The following is a 19885-nucleotide window of genomic DNA, read 5'->3' as shown; positions in this document are numbered from 1 at the left end:
AAGTAATTTATTTATTAGTATTGGGTTATTAATTTAGTTGTTTTGATAACAGATTTTTTTATCGGATTATCGCTTCTTAATGGTTGATATTTTTTCTTAACAGGGTAACCGACAATCACATAGTAGATTAAATAATTATATATATACCATTTTGTATATAAAATCTTTAACTTAGAGTTAGATTTTCTACTTTTATTTTTAGTTGTCTTAAACACTTGGTTATTCTGCCACGTAAAAGTGGTAACTTGTAAACTCATGTTCATGATTCATTTAAATTTTCAATATTTTTTTGTGTCAAATCTTATCAGTTAAATCCATAACCAAATTGATAATAATATATCTTAATTGCTCTATAACATCTTTAAAATTAATAAACAAAAAGTCATATTAATAAATTTTAAAATCAAACCTAACCAATCACTACGCATTCATAGTCACGTGAAATAATACTATTTTTTCATTTGTATATATGTGCATGCCCATCAAATAATTAGAAATAATTTGAAGAAAAAAAAAATGGAGAACAAATTGAGCAAATGGGGTTTCAACAATGGCGATCCGAAGGAGAAATCTTTGTTATCAATTCGATCAGTACTTGAAACAATAATGGAAAATCTCAAAGAAGACGATGAAAGAGTAATGATTCATCTGGGTCGAGGTGACCCATCTTCAATCCCCTGTTTTCGAACTTCTCCGGCAGCAGAAGATGCCATTTTTGATGCTGTTAGATCTGCCAAGTTCAATGGTTATGCTCCTGCTGCTGGAATTTATCCAGCAAGGAGGTAAAGCTTTTTGGGGGTTATTTAATTTGTTACTGTAAAGTTTTCAATTTTTGATCTTGCATGGATTTAAAAAGCTTGTTTCTTTTTTGTTTTTTCTTTCTGATTTTATCACATTGAAGTTCAAAATTTGTAGTTTATTAATATTTGATTGCTTTTGGACCTTTTTTTTTGTGTGAGTTGATGGTTTAACCTATGTAAGGTTTGCGTATACTTTATCCTCGTGATGCACCCCTTTTGTGAGGCTACTAATATGTATGTTGTTGTTTTCTATTGTTACTTGTTGCTTTATTGGATGTGTTAATCTTGCCACTTTAGTATCGTTATTTTGCTTTCTAGCATTTTTTTGGGTAATGTGTGTTAGGCCGAACGTCTATTGAAAACAACGTCTCCATCACCACGAAGGTAGGGAGGGGTAAGGTGTGTATATTCTATCCTCTCGATACTCCAACTGATGGGTATTTTGATGGGTGGTGAGGAGATATTCTTTTGAGTGGATGTAAAAGCTTGTTCCTTTTTTGGTATTTATCTGATTGATATTACTGCATTTAAAATTTGTCTTTATTGGGCAAGTAGGTAAACTTGCACTTGTAGGATAATGGGTTGTTGATATTTTTGGTGGTTGGTGTAGAAATTTTTCTTGTGTGGATATATAAGCTTATACCAGTAGTTGTAGCATTATTATTGTAGTTTCTTTATACGTCGATTTCTATTACTATTTGGTATTTCTTGTACCTCGATTATAGAATTATTTTGTTGTAGATACTGTTGATTGAATGCTTTGTTATGCTATCTTTAGTTTCTTTGTCGTGGTTTCTTCACTTGTGTTATTTTATATTTTTCAAGTATTCTTTTGTTACTATGTTTTTTCTTGAGCAGAAGGTTTATCGGAAACAATTACTCTACCTCCCAAACCCTACTCGTGGGATTACGCTAGGTATATTGTTGTTGTCGGATAGACAAGCTTATCTATTTTTTTGAAGAGTGATTTATCACATTGCAATTTTGTTGCTAGTTGATTCTTTAATTTTTTTATTCCTTTCCCATATGTCTCTTCTGGTTGCCTATCTGGTTTTAGTCGTTTTGAACATTGTTTCTTCATTATCTTGATGGAGACTTTCGCGCTATCAAATGAGTTTTTACTTGCAATCTCTGCATAAAGTATACATTTTTAAGCTCAAATTACCTCAAACACGTTTCCCTTTTACATAATATTCATGTTTATTACGAGTTATAACGATAATCACATTATAAGTCTAAGGAAGCAGTTTCTTCTAAAGACTGAAGGAGAAGTAAGCTTGAGTATAATTTTTCTCGTAGTCTTATTGTAGACTTCTTGTCATTTATTTTGGCCTAATCATCATGAATGCGGATGATTAGGTCTCATCAAGTTTCTTTCTAATGCCTTCTCAAAAAAAAAGTTTCTTTCTAATGTTAAGAAACAAAGCTATTTGTTGATGCCAAAGACATATTCTGATAGATAGATGCCCATTTTTTCATCTGCTGTAATAGGTCGATCGCGGAATATCTCTCTCATGATCTTCCTCACCATGTATCACCGGATGATGTTTTCCTCACACCTGGTGCTAATCAAGCGATTGAAGTTGTCATGTCAGTCCTTGCTCGCCCCGGTGCCAACATATTGTTCCCTAAACCAGGATATCCATTTTATGATGCTCGTGCTGCGTGTAGTAATCTTGAGGTCCGCCATTTTGACCTTCTCCCAGAAAAGGGCTGGAAGGTTGATCTTGAAAGCGTAGAAGCGCTCGTTGATGATCACACCATTGCCATAGTCATCATTAATCCTGGAAATCCTTGTGGAAATGTTTTTACGTCTGAACACTTGCAAGAGGTAGGATTGACCTCGATATTGATGACTACTGTCACTCTCTTAAATCTCATAGTTCATACAACAAATCTCATTGGCCTAATTTTGTCCATTGTTTATTTTCACAATGGAGATTGCGGAGACAGCAAAAAAGCTAGGAATCCTTGTGATTGCAGATGAAGTCTATAGCCACCTATGTTTTGGTAGCAAGCCTTTTGTATCAATGGGAGTATTTGGATCAATAACTCCAATTTTAACCCTCGGGTCAATATCAAAAAGATGGGTTGTTCCTGGTTGGCGGCTTGGTTGGATAGCAACGATTGATCCTAGTGGTGTCCTTAAGAAGTCCGGGGTTTGTATCATATCATTTTCTTCTCTTTATTTCTTTTCTTTGCCCTGTTAGAATTGAGAAGAACAAAATGCTAAATTACTGCAGTTCGCCAATTGGGAAATATATAGATCTATGCAACGCTTCAAACCGATAAAGTTGTGTAATCACCTGTAGAGATATCTAATGAAGTTAAAAGAACATTTGCCTGCAGATTAAGCCTGAGCATCTCGAGCATGTCAATTCCTTCATGTGATTGAATCTTCTGTTTTTTTTGCTTTTCAGATTGCTGAATGCCTTCAAAATTATCTTGAATACAGTGCTAATCCTGCAACTATTGTTCAGGTATTGATGTACGTCATTTTCCTATGATCAAATCGGTCATACACATAATTAAGTCTATATGACAACAAACTATGGGAAAGAAGCTGTAGCTTTTGCTTATGCTTACTGGTTTAGATCCTCTAAAGGGAATGATCACATCTCATTATGCGGTAAAGAAGTTCTGATTGGGCGTGTTTGACAATGTACAGGGAGCAGTACCTCACATCCTCGAGAAAACGACCAAGGAATTTTTTTCACACATCAACAATGTACTGAAGGAAGCGGTCGATGCATTTTATTCCAAAGTTCAGGAGATACCTTGCTTTATCTGCCCGTACAAACCAGAAGGAGCTATGTCCATGATGGTGAGGACTTAACAAACACTTCGATTTTGGTCCTCTAAATCTAATGCTGAAGATCTTCAATATCTTAAACTTTTGATGCCTTGTAGATTAAATTGAACCTGTCATTGCTGGAAGACATAAATGATGATATGGATTTCTGCACTAAGTTAGCTCATGAAGAATCAGTTCTCATTCTGCCAGGTAAAACATCTCATGGTTTCTCAAGAATGAATCTAAACCACTCTTCTTCTTTTTTAAATTTCTCACCTGGTGTCTAGTATCCGCATTTGACCTAGTAAATTCAAACTGGCATGGGAAAGTCCCTCATTGCGGTAAAGCACTCCATTACAAAGGCAATTCCATACCCAAGGCTTGAACCTGGTTGATATTTATGCTCACTCTTGAATTATATAATGTCAAGAAGATTAAAAAAGCTCTGTTACTTTTTTCTTGTCCAGCCAAATACTTGTCATAGGGAGTGTTGTCAAAGGCGAAAAGCTTTAAAAAACGCTACAGGTCAGTGGGCTTTAGTATAAAAAGGCGCAACTCAGAAAAAGTAAATATACATATGTAATGCAAGAAAAGAAGTAGCAACTTTATTCATCATGATTTGTTTACAACAACAATATATATCCAGTGTAGTCAAAGTGTCAAACTCACACGCAAAGTGAGTCTGGGGAGGGTAGAGCGTACTCAGGACCTTACCCCTACTTCATAGGTAGAGAAGTTGTTTCCAGTAAACACCATAATGCTTTCTTTATATTCCTTTGCCTATTATATCCATTGTTTTGTACTTTGTGATTCAGCAATAGGACTTATAGTCAATGAGGTGCACACCTTATCTTGCCTACACCGAACGCCCCCCCTGAGCTTCAGTACTTGAGCGCGTCTTAAATGAGCCTTTGACACTACAGGCCTTAGGTCTTGGTTTATTTCATTCGTTGTGTTAAGGTTTTCGGTTATGGTTTGATTTATTTCACATCCATCATCTCTCTGCCCCCATTAAAATTGATCGATTTTCCTTTTCGAGTTTTACTGAAATGTTTGTAAATTTTACAGGAAAGATTGTGGGACTAAAGAATTGGTTGAGGTTAACTTTTGCCATGGAGCCAGCCATTCTTGAAGAAGGACTTGATAGGATAAAAGCTTTCTACTTGAGGCATTCAAAAGTCAAAGGTTTATAAAACTTTGAGTAATATCATACTGTTAGCCTAATATTTGTACAAGTAAAGATCAATTCATGATTTAATTAAGTTTTATGGATTTAATCATTAATATTCGTAGCTTTGAATTTATAAACTTCAAATTTTGTAACATTAATCTACACATGACCCTATGTCCAATTTATTACTTCCTTCGTTTTAATTTGTTTGTTCTATTTTGACTTACTACGGACTTTAAAAAAATAAAAGAGACTTTTGATTCTTGAAATTTAAATATATCATGAGAAAAGTTGAAATTGAAGAATTGTATATAAGGAAAGAAACGTCTATTTTTAAATCGACTAAAATAGAATATATCAGATAGTTAACAGAGGAAATGTATGTTACCTTTCCTGTGATTAATTACTTTACCTAATCTGATATTTATCGAACTATTCTAATTCAAATCTAGAATGTAAAACATTTCCTATTAAAAACGATTTTATATTTTCAAAACATAAACGTAAAACATTTATTAAAAGATAAATAATTATTACCATAAGTACCACCCTATTACAACCATCCATGGAAAATGATACACTGGATTAGCCTACAAAGTCACATAAATGCTTAAATCATATTTCCACCCTATTACATTGTTTGATTTATGTATCTATATTTAAATATTTTTTTCTATTTTTAAGATAAGATACTTTGAATATGTTATACATAATTATCTATATTATTTTAATTTTATTATATGTTTATTATCGAAGTTTTTATAACTAAAATTGAACATATATATCTATATCTATATATAGAGAGAGAGGAGCAAATTTCATTCCGTCCTACATTGTTGAACATTCTTTTTTAAAATTTTACTCGTTCCGCCTCATTTTATTGTTATTCCTATAAAGGTATTAAACATTCTTAATAATTTTTTATTTATGTTTTTACCATTTCTATTAATTTCTTATCTAATTTTTTAGAACTATTTATTCATTTATGTTATTTAATTTTCAAATAGAAAAAATAAAATAAAAAAGGACACTTTCAAAACCCTAATTAGTTTGTTTTTTTATTCACTCTTCTTTTTACTCTCTTCGATTTTCATTTGGAATTTTGTTTAGGGTTTTAACACATTTCTGATGGCTACGACGGCTACACCGGCGGCAACCAGTACGGCGACAACTTCCGAGAAGAAGAAGCCGGTGTTTGTCAAAGTGGAAAGCCTAAAACCTGGAACACATGGTCATAACTTGACGGTTAAAGTTGTTGAATCGAACACTGTCAAGGCCACCGGCGGCGGCGGCCGTGGTGGCAGAGTATCGGCGTCATTAAATTCTCGTGCTCCACCACGGATCTCCGAGTGCCTCATCGGTGATGAGACAGGGTCCATCCTCTTCACTGCTCGCAACGAACAGGGTATTTATTTATACATTTGCATTTCTGCAATTTTGCTTTAGCCTTCAAAATTTTAGTGTTTTTTCTTGTTATTGAGGAAATGAAAGGGGAAAAAGATTAATTCTTTTGTGTTTCCCGTTTTATATTGATTCAATTTTTGATTTTTTATTCTTTTGATGATCCAGTTTAGAGATAGATTGTTGTGTATTAGAATCGAACATGCTCAAATAGGGCGAAAATTATAGAGGATTTGTACAGCTAACTCTGAATAATCTAGAAATTTTTGCTGAATTATTGCTATTATTGTGATGGAAAGGGGGGCTGAAGTTTTCCTTCATTTTTACACTACGAGCCGTAAATTGGGACGGAATGGAGTTATGTAATTGTGACTTATAAAGCTTGTGATGAGAATGATGGAAGATACATTTGCTTAGCTGAAATGGAAAAAGTAAAGGAAACTCGTAAAATCAGATGTTCGTGCTGATGTAGCATTGAAGAATTGAAGAACTTAAAGAAATATGAATGTTTCGTTTGAATTTTCATGTTTGATAGAGTGGCCGTATTAAATGTTTTTGAAGCGTGAGTGTTACTTTTTTTTCCTTTATGTTATGCTAAAGATAGATCACAAGTAGTCTTTGCTCTGTAATTTTATTACGAGTTTTGGTGGCTTTGCTTACTTATTGGAATTCAGGGTTTTATTGTTCTTTGTGTAACTGCTAGTATCACATGCTGCCGATAAATGTTTAACCTCATTGTGTTTTGGAATAACTTGATCATCTCATCTTGTTAGGAAATTATAAAGTTGGAAATTATACCAATGATGACCTAGACATTGACTATATTATAACCTCATTGTATATTCCAACTTGTTGTATTTTTATGATTTTCGTGGAGACGTTGAGGTTTGATTATTGGCTTTATATATTCTGGTTGCTGGCGAACTATTTGATTTGTTTTCATGTTAGATTTTATCTTTTATAAACGTGGTGTCTGGGCAACTTATGCACACCTCGACACGTTTCAGGGGTACTTGCTACCTCCACACTGACCACAAACATGAGTAACTTTGTCCTCCAAGGTTTGGAAAGATGGAAAAAATCACCTAATGTTTTTTCTTTCGTCGGAAGTTGAACTTTAGCTCTCATGGTTCTCAACCCACTTCAGTGACCAATAGGTCACACCTTTGGTGATTTCATTGACTTATCATTGGCATTTTAGATTTCATAGACTTGTTATTGGCATGTTAGATTCATCGACGCGTTACAGGAATAGGAAGCTTTAGAGATGGAACCCTTTATTTTTGTTTTTTTGTGTGGGGAGGCATTCATTGCTTGTAATCTTCCTGGTGCCATCTTAGTGTCTGGTTTGTGATTTGTGATATAACACATTACCAGTATAAAAATATGTGGTTTGTTTTCGGCTGGCAAATTCCTTAGGACACTTGTAATTGTGTTTTTGTGTGGAGAAGTTCGGATAATGGTTAGTGATATGCAATCAGAGAAAGGGGGATGCCGTTAGCGTTGTGTTTTGGATAAATATGCTCTTTGAGATAGTTGTATTGTGATTCTGTACCGTAAGACACAAAAGATGAGAATTGACAATCCAATCAAAGGAAAGGGTGATTTTATTGAACGTATTGTGTTGGAATACTTACACTCCTCTCCTCGTACATGCAGTTGATTTAATGAAGCCAGGTGCGACTGTGATTCTGAGGAACGCAAAGATTGACATGTTCAAGGGTTCCATGCGGCTTGCAGTAGACAAATGGGGCCGCGTTGAAGTTACTGAATCTGCTGATATTGCTGTTAACGATCAAAACAACCTTTCTTTAGTTGAGTATGAGTTGGTGAATGTTGATGAGTAGAGGGAACTAATTAATAGCTCGGTAGTTTTTAAGTTGTCGAGTCCAATTCTTGTTTTATTTGTTAATTATTGCATTCCTTGAAATTTTATATGGAATTTTATGTGCCAGAATGACAGCATTTCAGCCCTTATAATATGTTCCCATACCATGGAAATGTCTGCCATTGTTTATTCTGTGGGTTTTGTTGTTGCATAAATTTTCAAATTTGGTTCTTTTTTAGTAAATAGAGAACGATGCAAATGATACTTTGTGTACACTATTTAAAGGCGATGTTATAGAAGAATCAAAGACATAAGATTTCCATTTCAATCTCAGTGATGAGTAGCTGTTAGCAATGATATACAAGTGGACAACATTTGTTGCATTAGCTATAGTAAGTTTTGGTCAGTGTTACACTTACAAGGTTAGTTATAGACAAAATTAAATCTCTGACCTCATCAACGTCTTCTAGTTACAACTCATTTGTACATGACTAGTTATCATCTCTGTACTCTGGATTCTCCTTCAATATGACAAAGCCTTCAAGCATGGGCGAGAGTGGAATGTACCTGTGCATTTTAACAACAATATTAATTTCAGTAGACAAAACATGCACTTATCATTCATACAACACAAAACCCAAACCCAAACAAGTAGAATACTTTTCTGTTGCAAGCTCGGCTCGTTCCCCAGCACCAAGGAGAACTGGGGTCAAGTGTGTCTGAGAACCAGTAATCGTCATTGGTCGACCAGCCTGACCTAAAAGATCAACAGCTTGCCCAACTCGAACAGGCACTGACAAAGGTTTTAACTTCTCATCCACAGTCATAAGCATCCTTGGCTGCAAACACATGAACGACTAAACAGAACTTGTGCTAAAACCACAGCCAACCAAAAGAAGGCAAAAGAAACAGCAAACCTGCATCGCCAGTGTCAGAAAATAAAGCAGATAGTGGTATTTCCCCAAGATAGTGGACCTCATATCAAGACACATGTGGACCATAATTATCAGTCCAGCTAGTGCAGTCCTGGAACAGTTCAAAATTTAAGACCCAAACACATTGAGGGTTCAAAGTTACACAAAAACACGGGTAGCTCATGAAGCATCGGCTTTAATATTACACATGTCAATTTTCATTTTAGGTTTAAGATAACAATGTGTTAGAAGGGGACAATGTACACCTAAAATCCAGATAGGTGATATCTTGTTACAGGACTTCTATCAATTATTATTACTATTAAATATATATTTAAAAGAAACTTATTTATATATATTAAAGTATTATAACTTTTATTTTTATTTGATGTCAATGCTGACATGAGTTGAGCTGTAATGGAATAGCGTGAGGATTCATTCAGCTGATCCCAGTTTGTTCAGGACTGGGACTTAGTTGTTTAAGATAACAAATCTAAAGAAACAAAATATAACAGATCTTTAGTGGCACTTCTCTATTTATCTACGCATGTTCACTTACAAAACAACTAACCTCATTCAAAAATCAAATTTTTTAACTAGGGAAGACACAAAATATTTCAACTCAAATTGTATGTTTAGTAAAATAAGCATCTAATGGACTTGCATAATGGTTTGGAGAAGAATACTTTTCTATAGAAGAACTTACGGAGATAACAAAAATCGTTCAGAATGATATGGTGAGAGAGTTATCAAGCCCTTCCCTAAATGGACAAGACCTTGGGCAATCCGCACCTACAGAAGTAGCAGATGCCAATGATTAGAGTAAGTGGGTGAGTAAACACAAGGATATGGACTTGTCACAAGAGAATAACTGGTTTTTTTTCTTACACAGAAAAGAAGGCTGGAATATCTGCGATGGCAATTGGACAGGTAACGCAGCATGCCAGCTATCCGAGCATTGTTGGTTCCTGCACCTATCAATCCCAAGGAAATGGTAGCAGCCTGTATAATTTAGAGAAGTTTTCAGATATAACAATCCAATAGCAGCACAAATAACTACACTCATCCAAAATACCATGTCTACTTTCTTTACCATTGCTACTTCAATGTCTCTATCACGACTAAGCCTTCTCAGAGTGTCCATGACATTAACCTGTCCAAGCCAGAACCGGGAAAAAAATATGTTACCAAGAGTTAAGCAGAAGTAAAGAGAAACAGGCATCCCACAACTTGTCAATAGAAGAAGTAAAACCAGAACATTAACACAGAAAAGAAGTGAGGAAAGAAATTTAAATGGAAAAAGAAATCTGGTGTATAGATATTTCAAGATATCATTACCTGTGGATTTGATATACAGAGGAGGCCAAGAGCCAATGGAACTGCTCTTCTGATATTTTGATCCCCATACTGCAAAAGATGTTCTAGTGAGCGTATTGTCATCTCAATCCCCAACTCGTCAGACATTGCAACCATCGCAATACCAAGGACAGCTGGTCCCTGAAAGCTTTCACCTTTTACAAGATGTCGACCACATTGACCAAGAAAGTGTTGGACCTAGAGAAGAATAACAGTCAGCAATTGCAATTATGAATCACTTAGAAGTGGAAGGCGGGAAACTTCTAGCACCTTGAGTACATTGCCTGACCCAGCATAGGCACAAGAATGGAGGATCATAAGGCAATGCTTTCTGATCTTCTTATGGAGAGTAGTAGTCTTCAAAAGGTCAGCTATACCCTCAACCTCGTCCTATATGACATGACAGAGGGATACCAAATCAAAATAAGAAGTTATGCAATCCAACAATGTTGAACAGATATTCATATCGCCATATTGATATAAATGATAATCTGCACATGCTACAAGAAGTGCAGTTAATTCAGATATTCTTCAGCCTCTTAGAAACTGAGGCATGTAACTTCTTCAGTTACCTGTTTCCCAAGGTATAAAAGACCAAGAGCCAGTGGCAAAAGACGAGCAAGGGGCTCTCCCAATTCTGCCTCACTTCGGTCCGTCAATGCATATATGAGTTCCTCGGCAATGTTACGGCGACATGAACCCACGTACACCAAGCCCAATGATATTGCAGTGAATGCAATTACATCAAGGGACACCTTATCATCTTCAAGTATGTGAATCAATATGCTACTGATCTGAAAAACAGCAAGCACTCAATGTAACATTGTACATATCCATTATAGAGTCTCAAAGAAAAGGTAAAACTTTGTAAACCAAGGATGAACTTAACGACAGGGCAGAAAGTTCTATTCCTGTCTAACCAAAGCCAAAAAAAGAAATAGGAACATTACCTCTTCATTCCGAGCACCTGCATAAGAAAGACCCAGACCCATTATAGCACCTATTCTGATTGAAGGATCATCTTTGCGAACATAATCAGAAAGAAGTGCCAATGCCTGCACAGAGAAAGGAGTGAAATATCAGGATATGAAGATCTATGGAGAGAATTGGTAGACATCGGATAAACATTAGATAAAGAATCTCACTGGATCAAGATCATTCTTGATACCACAGTTTACAATCCCAACTCCCAATAGTGCCCCAGCAACTACATGGGTGTCAGTACTATGGAGATATTTGTCAAGTTGTGCAAACCCAGAATCGACATCCCAAAGCAGGATCATTCCCTAAATTCGTGAAAGAACAATCAGTAGCTGCAGATATAGGCACTCAACAAGGAGAGTCGAAAGAGTTAAAAGAACCATATACCAAACTTGCTGCAGCACTAGCCTTCCTATGTTCTTTATTTTTGAAAAGCCAGCTTGTAGAGGAACCACCACTTGTGGCCTCTGATGGTACTGTCATCAACTTATCCTGCAGCAGAGAAGTACCAAGAGTTGTTCATGGATACTGATACATAACAAGCTATACAAAATACTGACATATATCTATATGTGCACACCTGTGTATGAAAAATACAATTTGAATCATTTTACCTGCCCAAAACCAGCATTGACAAATGCATTGACAAATGTAGCAGCCAAATTTTGTGTCGCTGAATCGACACTTTGCTCTGCACTAGCTTGGCCATCAAGCAAATGTAGCTGACAAATCGAAATAAGATCTGATTTAGTTTCAATTACACAAAGCTTTCTTTGTGATAACGACTAAGAAACACAGGTAAATTTCTGCAGATGAAATGTTTTTAGCAATGACAAGAGTATCCAAAACAGATCTATTGTTCGAGCATGTGTTCTTTATCTTTCTTCAAATGGCCAAGTCCAACCAAGGTGCAAAAGGAACTGACATAAGCTACTCCCAAATTTATTTTGACCATGAAAAAGGTTGTGCGTGGGGTGGGGGTGGGGGTGGGGGGGATGAATCAAGGTAGAAGGACTATTTAAAGAAATGAGCAGATCCATCAACAATTAATAACCGGAACTGGATGCTAGCAAAACAATGCAATAATAACATGAGATACTTCTGTTGCAGAACAAAAGCAGATAAACAGGGACTGTAACATATACCTCCAGGACAATGTCAAGCCAATCACTTCAAATAGGGAAATATCGAACAGATGCAACAGTATATGCAAATCCAGCATGATTAGGAGAGGTGTTGTGTACAAGTGTAAACCTTGTATATGTCATCAGGAGTTTTGGGTTCCATGACCTCAATATCACAAGCAAGTGCAAGATACCCTTCACTTAATTTCACATTGTTAACAATTTCCTGCAATACTTCTCGATCTTCATTACTCGCACACAACTCTTCATCAAGATAAAATGTTTGACCCTGTGATTCAAAATCGCAAATTTAGCAACTTTGATCTAAAATTAACAAAACATTATCTTGAAAAGACCTGAAAAGAGCCATACACCCAGCAGGGAAAATATGGCAAAATCGATATTACAGGGAACAAAATAAATAATTTAGCAATAGCTCTACTTTTCTTTTTTGACAAGGTACCAGACTGTATATAAATCAACACAGTGCTGGAAGTTAAAATTACATCATTAATCTACATCCAGAAGAGTAAAAACAATAGATGAACACTGAATCCTATCTCATTTTACAAGGATCCTAGGATGTCTACTATAAAAACTGGGTCATCTATATACTCTGAGCTTGCACGAATAATAAAAACATACAATGCAATTCATTTTTTAAAATAAAAAGAAAATCCACTTACAGTTCAATGTGTCATTCTCTGATAAGTACTTAGTGGACATTTCACCAGTAATAATAGAGTAGTGAAAAGGCATTGTTAAAACACCTCAGAGATCAAGAATCTGAACTAGAGGTATTCTTCGACCCAGAGAGAAGAAACAGAAAGAAAATTAGGATTCTTCTACATGCTGGAACTGACTAATATAAATAGCACAGAATGGAGAACTTACATGACGAGCAAGGATGCAACAGAACTGCGCCTTCTGTAGATTATCATCACATGATGTAAAAACACTCTTTATATTCTGCAAGAGTGATGAAAATCAAAAAAATTACAAGTACTCAGATTTCAGAATTTACAATCTTAAGATCCACTAGTCTCTGGCATACGTACTTCAGAGTCTATTTGAAGAATCCAAAAGAATTAGCTAGTAACAGTAAGCAGTGCATACCTCCATACTGTCCATGGCTAATGCAGTCACAAGTGCGAGAGGATACTCCTTAAACTTTATGTACATGGCACATGCATAATCAAGTACCACTATTTCATCAAAGCTAGGAAGGTATCTGTAAGACAGAAAAAGACATGAGATGTGAAGCAGAGGCTGTAGGCAGAGAAATCAGATGGAAGAAGATTGGTACATACAGAAAAACATTAAAGAAAGTATCATTCCTGCATTCAAAAAGGTACAACATGGTGGTAAGCGTATACCGTCTACAACATGGTAGACAGCAACAAATTGGCCTTAGAGAGGAAAAGGAGCTATCAATTTCTCAAGCAAGAGTGGCAAACGGCATAAGACCATCAATCAGACAGCACACAGTATTAATTGAAATTTTCAAATCCACAATGCTATCTGTTCTCTAAATATTGTCTTCCAGAGGGTACTAGGAAGGGTATCTCAGTATATCAGAGGTTATACTTCAATTCAAACAGAACCAAACCAATTATAATTATTAGACACCATGCTCTGGCCCCTGAGATTAACTCGCTTTCAATTGCATTGTTTTTGGAATCTCTGTAGATGCTTTAATATGAATTGACCATTTTGAGAAAACAACTCATCACCAAAGGTAAACAAGAAAAAATATATCTTAACATAGAAAACCAAGAAAGCTCGTGTGAGAATTCCTTAATTTTTCAAGCATAAATCTACAATCAACTACCTTCAACAATGTAACAGAAGATGAGATCACGTATATGCATGTTCAAGATGCTCAAAGGAGTATATACCCTTTCTGGGATTTTTATTAACTTAGTGATAAACAACACCGCTTGAGAAGCAAATATCAGCATTTGTGATAAAACAGTAAGTCCTAACACATAAGCTGAATTCAACATCTAAGATTCTGGTTAGACAAGAAATACAGATAAGGAGAGTTATAAAGGAAGAGAGAAACGTATAGATTGGCATACAAAGGTTCTTCTAGAACTCATCCCAATCAGAAAAATAGAAGGGATTCAGACATTCAACAATGGATACCCACAAACATGCTCAGAGCCTACTTACTTTGCCAAACTCGTGAGATAAGAGCATGTCCTTTTACAATTGCTGCTATCCACATGCTCCAACAAGAGATCAAGGTCTTCAACCTGGAATTTATGCAACGAAGAGTCTTACTAATACACATGCTACCAAATGATGCATAGTATCAAGAAAGAAAGAGTACCTCGATTAGAAGATCCACAGCATCAGGTTCGGCATTATGCTACATCGCAAAATAAGGTATCAATTGAACATTCTGGCAGAAGTAAAGGGTAGATAAATACATAGAGATTTATGTATCTTCCCAGGAGCACGACATATGGTAGCCAACCTCCTATGCTCTATCTTGCAACTTGTTACAATTGATAACACAAAATCGTATGTGATTATTGATACCTTAAAGTAGAAAGAAACAATTTGTTGCACGGGCACCATAAGATCGTAAAGTGGGCGCTCCTGTTCACTCTGAAAATAATACATATAAAAAGAGCATAAATATAAGCAAGCTAATGAAACTGAGTTATGTCAGAATCATAGAAATATATCTCAAGGCAGGAACTCTTTTCTCTTATCCAAATTCCAAGAAAACACTGGATTCTAGGCCAAGGCACAATGTTGAAGAAACGGCCTGAGGGCCTATCGGAAATAACATCTCTATCTTTACGAGGTAGGCGGTAAGGTTTGCGTACAGTCTACCCTCCCCGAACCCCACTTGTGGGATTACACTAGGTTATGTTGCTGTTGCACAGTGTTGAAGAAAAATCTATCTTAAAGGAATTCTATATGTAAACATTTGCTGTAATGAAAACACGGATTAGTAAAAACACTAGATACAGTAATGAGAATAAACATACATTTCATTTTATGTGATCGTGATTGATTGGGCATGGAGTCAAGATTGTTAATTTGACTCGTAAAACATTTTAGTGAAGATGGAAAGCTAAAATACTAGTCGCAAAGGGAACAAAATCGCATTAAAGTTAATATATGAATAATTTAATGAATTCAAAGTCTTGAAAGTGGTGAAAGTTGTACAAATAACATCCCAAAATGGAAAATGTGTTGTATAAATTAAATTGGAATAGATACATATGCAGAACTGTTGATAGCTACATTCTGTGCTGTATGAACTGTTGACAGCTACATTCTGTGCACACTTTACAAGAACCTCGGGAGTAAGGAACACCGACCTCCAGCCTTACATACTCTTGTCCAACTTCTCTAGCCAAGTTCCTGTCACAAACAGTCATCAATAAACAGCAACATCCAAATGCAGAGGGAAACTGATATTTTTTTCACAGATTACAGGCGAAAATGGATATGGAAGAAATCAGAAATGACGAGACACACTTGCATACACATCAAGTAATATGGAGAACAACTAACATCTTATCATTGCAACCAACTACCATCAAACTTTTTTTGACTTTTACAGTCTGCAACAGCATTGGTACAACTAAATATTTCAGGATAAATGGAGTAGAAAAAAAAAGTCTTACCTTACATATTCATGTCCCCAGGAACCAATGTCACCTTGAGATCCCAACACTCTATACTTCAAGCTCTCCTGTAAGAACCAAGGAAAATTAAGAATCTCTATTACAGCTAATAAAGATACTTTAGCTCACATCAAAGAGTTAATAGCATATCAACAGAATATATAGAACATACCCTTTCTCCTTCAGCAGACATTGTGAAAGCCAGAACAGAGAGAATATCTGCCAGAAGTGTCTGCATTCAGTGAAGTTAAAATATGTAAAAGTTTATTCAGATATCAGGATAGAGAAGTGCAGGACAGAAGTCAATGCCTTCAAATCAGAATCTGGCATTTTCTCATAAAATCCCTTTAGTGTTCCATAATGGGGACGCAAGAACTTCAGTGGTTTTGTAACCGTCATGGAGATTGTTGCAGTACGTATTTCCTGCCTGCAAAAGAGAAAAACTCTATAATTGTCAACAACTTCAACAACTTCTGGCAGTTGAAACTCTTTATGTCATGTTATTCTTCTTTTTTTATTTATAAGCTTCATGTCATTCTTCTTATAACATTTACCTTCAACACAACTCAACAAATGGACATTCTATTGTTGATGTACCACACTTTTTTTTATTAATATATAGTGATATGATACATCAACTATGCATTGACTTTTTTTTTTAGTATATAGATCGACTCAACATTGTTTTTTGTATTTTAAAAATATGTTTACTATATTTAGAAAAGTCAAATATCTTCTTGTATCTCCAGCTCAACTCAAACTGTGTAATAGAAGGAAAAGAAACAGTATTTTCCAAAATGCCACAACCAAATATGCATAGGTGATAAGTGAGTCTCGTATCCTGATTTTAAAACCCTCAATATTTCAAATATTTATTTGGTCATTGGCTGCAGGTTCTAGTCCATCAAATGTTTTGTACGGACTGTCAAGTTCTAATTCAACAATGTTTTATACGTACTTCTTTTGAAAAAAATATGTCTTTTTTCCACCCGCAGAGGTCCAAGGAATAGGTAAATGGAAAGAAATTGCCTAGTTTTTGATTCTCTGCTTAAAATTGTACCCTGGTCTCCAAGGTTTTCACCCACTTAATTAACCGCTAAGCCACACCTTTGGATGTGCAACTCTTGCATTTATGATAATGTACTAATGATACGCAAGTTCTAATCCAGTGTTGTGAAAGGTGCTTGCCTTTCGCCTTTGGCGACAAGGCAATGCGAGGCAATATAGCCTATCTGCAGCAAGGCGAGGCAATTAGAAAATGGCGAGCTATGGCCACGAAAAGGCGATGACGAGGAGAGGCAACTGGCTTCACTTTTTTTTTAAGCTCTGATTTAATAATTAAAAGCCATAGTAGGGTTTTTTTGGGTATTTTTGCAAACTTTCACCTTCGCGACCTGCGCTCCTCTTCTCCTCAGTCGCGACCCCTTCTAGATCGAGAGTGGAGCTTCTTCGTGAATCACGACTGCTGCCAGGTACAAGACGAGACCTCCTTTTTTCTTCTGCTTCAGTTCTTCTCTTCTTCTTCTCTACTCTGTTTTTCAGTAGTGAGTGGGGACTATGTCACTGCTCTGTTTTCCAGTGGTAATGTAGTAGTGACCTGAGTCCTCTGTTTTCACTTTTTTTCCTATATTTTAAAAAAGAAAAAAAAATCTTTGTATAATTATTTCTTCCCCACTTAATTTAGTATTGCTTGTCAATTGTCTTATAAATTATTGAGCATTCAAGTTCTAAACTTTTAGTATCTACTTTTAGTTTCTGAATTGAAATATTTGCTGATATATGTTATTGCTATTAAGATTTTGGATATTTATATATGCAATTAAAACTTAAAATTTTTGGTATTAATTGGCGCCTTAATTAAAAAAGGCAAGCGGCGAGCTCGCCTAGCCTCATGGCAAGGCAGGCCCTTGTCGCCTTTAGCCGTCCAAAACACTGTTCTAATCATAGGTGTACTTGGCACATCTCCTATGATCATAAACAAAAAGAACAAGGGACCCTTCCATATGCTACTAAGTACTACCACTCTTGTAAATAAAGCTCTCATCAATATGATTGTGTACTGATTACACGTCTGTCCTAATCATAGAGTGTACCCTCTTCCACCTGCTATTAACACTCTTGCAAAGTAAGTGTGCTAAAGGATTAAATGGAAGTCTTAACAGTCAGTTCACGCATTCATGAAAAATGATAACTGTCCCAAGAGTTTCTTCAAATATAATTAAATATCTTCAGAAATTCTTAACACAAATGAAGTGCACAATAACCCTGAGGTTACACTCTACAGAAAAGCTTCATAAACACCTTTTGAGCCAATAAATACTTAACTACATTTCATCAGTCCAGTATAAGCAAACAAAAATTTGGGTCACTGTCAACTCTGCATTCAAGTATACTAAATGAAATTTAAAGAATTATGAAAAGAGAGAAAAACCTCATGCTCTCCAGGGCAACCTTCTGAAGTCCAGGATCTGCATCCTGAATTCTTTCCACACACTGTTCCAGCTGCTGCTTCAGAGCCAAATCTTCTTCAGACTGAACACAATATCATAAACACAATAAATAAGTATATAGATAAAATAATAGATACATAAGGAAAAAGTGCTGCAAAGAGTCGGCTAATTGAAGTATTGGGTTTTGTTTCAACTAATTTTACTTCTCCCTGGTTCTATTAAACTAAAATGCCTATCTAAAAATAAGAAATATTACTCCCCTGTTCTTCAATTTCGGCTATCATCCGTGTCTTTTTGCGCTTTGGTTATCGCATTATTATTTTTTCGTTATTGTTCATTCCATTGTATGTTGTGTACTGCTCTCCATTTCACATTATTTTGTTGTTGTTACTAACCTCATTTACGTATGTCCTTTTCCAAACTGCCTGAAAATGCTTTAATTTAAGCCGTGGGTCTTTTGGAAACAGACTCTCTATATCTACGAGTTTGGGGTGAGGTCTGTTAACATTCCACCCTCCTTATACCCCACTTGGTGGGATTACACTGGGTATGTTGTTATTGCATTGTTACTTAACTTATTGAAAACTAATACAGCTCATTAAACCATCAAAACAATGTTGCTCGACTATTAAATAGTATCCAAAAAAGACATCAAGTACTAATACTATTTTCCCCATTCCTTTTCTCTTCTTGCAATAACTACTGCTTCTACTTCAGTACTTCCCTTATTTATGTATTTCCTTTTTCTAAACTTCTTGGAAGTGCTTCATTTCAAGCAGAGCAACTATCAGAAACAACCTCTCTATCTCTATAGAAAAAGTATAAGGTCTGCATGTACTGTTCCTTCACTTTTCATAAACTAATACGGCTAAAACTAACTACAAACATTCTAAACTCACAAATTTGTATAATTAAACTATCAAATAGTATGCAAAATAAAACATCAAGTACTAATCCTTTTTCCCATTTCCTTCTTGCAATAACTCAACGAGTGATAACCTTTCAAAATTGTAACAATTATCGGATAATACTCATTGATACTTACTAGATGTTCGCATTTCTTGTCATTTTTCTTCTTTGAATCCTTGGAGGGAACTTTCACTGTCGCCTCTTCTCCGGCGGGTTTTCCGGCGTCGGCATTACCACTAGAACCGGTACTGTTCGGATTCGGCGTTTTCGACATTCTGCTAAAAACCCTATCGGAAAAAATCGAGAAGAAAACTGAATTTTCTCTACAGAGATGATTAGCTATTCAAAGTAAAAATGAGCAACAAACAACAAACTCCATACTATTTAACCCCTTATATATTTTGAAAAATAAAGCTTTTCTTTTTCCCCACGCAATTGTTTTTTCTTTTTACTAATAAAAATATCCTTTCATCGATCGAATTCAAGTTTTAAGTATGAAATTTTTTA

The 19885-nt window shown here is 35.6% G+C and overlaps 3 protein-coding genes across 4 annotated transcripts; 2 read left to right on the top strand and 1 right to left on the bottom strand.

The window, feature by feature from the left end:
• Window positions 1-480: 480 nt before the first annotated feature.
• On the top strand, window positions 481-4950 carry LOC107032620 (tyrosine aminotransferase-like). The gene is made up of 7 exons (XM_015234216.2): window positions 481-782; window positions 2292-2631; window positions 2741-2959; window positions 3221-3280; window positions 3469-3624; window positions 3711-3804; window positions 4663-4950. Exons 1-7 carry the CDS (start codon window positions 517-519, stop codon window positions 4785-4787), a joined length of 1260 nt encoding a protein of 419 aa, XP_015089702.2. The 5' UTR covers window positions 481-516; the 3' UTR covers window positions 4788-4950.
• A 582-nt stretch (window positions 4951-5532) lies between these two features.
• Window positions 5533-8188, top strand: LOC107031975 (uncharacterized protein At4g28440-like). 2 transcript variants are annotated; one of them, XM_015233506.2, is made up of 3 exons: window positions 5533-5662; window positions 5876-6170; window positions 7826-8188. In XM_015233506.2, the coding sequence occupies exons 2-3, from the start codon at window positions 5894-5896 to the stop codon at window positions 8011-8013; spliced, it is 465 nt and encodes a 154-aa protein (XP_015088992.1). In that variant the 5' UTR covers window positions 5533-5662; window positions 5876-5893; the 3' UTR covers window positions 8014-8188. The 2 variants fall into 2 exon arrangements, with proteins under 2 accessions (XP_015088992.1, XP_027768145.1); XM_027912344.1 differs by lacking the exon at window positions 5533-5662 and having other exon boundaries at window positions 5809-6170.
• Window positions 8189-8290: 102 nt separating this feature from the next.
• On the bottom strand, window positions 8291-19732 carry LOC107031973 (26S proteasome non-ATPase regulatory subunit 2 homolog A-like). The gene is made up of 25 exons (XM_015233504.2): window positions 19515-19732; window positions 18451-18551; window positions 16329-16446; window positions 16192-16251; window positions 16020-16087; window positions 15711-15753; window positions 14917-14985; window positions 14705-14743; window positions 14545-14627; window positions 13486-13600; window positions 13264-13338; window positions 12500-12658; window positions 11860-11967; window positions 11633-11737; window positions 11410-11550; window positions 11215-11319; window positions 10837-11058; window positions 10535-10654; window positions 10247-10462; window positions 10002-10061; window positions 9797-9910; window positions 9615-9700; window positions 8912-9020; window positions 8655-8833; window positions 8291-8561 (listed from the first exon to the last, which is right to left on the bottom strand). Exons 1-25 carry the CDS (start codon window positions 19650-19652, stop codon window positions 8486-8488), a joined length of 2709 nt encoding a protein of 902 aa, XP_015088990.1. The 5' UTR covers window positions 19653-19732; the 3' UTR covers window positions 8291-8485.
• Window positions 19733-19885: the final 153 nt, after the last annotated feature.

Source organism: Solanum pennellii, chromosome 10, assembly GCF_001406875.1.
Source record: "Solanum pennellii chromosome 10, SPENNV200".
NCBI lineage: Eukaryota > Viridiplantae > Streptophyta > Magnoliopsida > Solanales > Solanaceae > Solanum > Solanum pennellii.
This window is presented reverse-complemented; position numbering and strand designations above follow the sequence as displayed.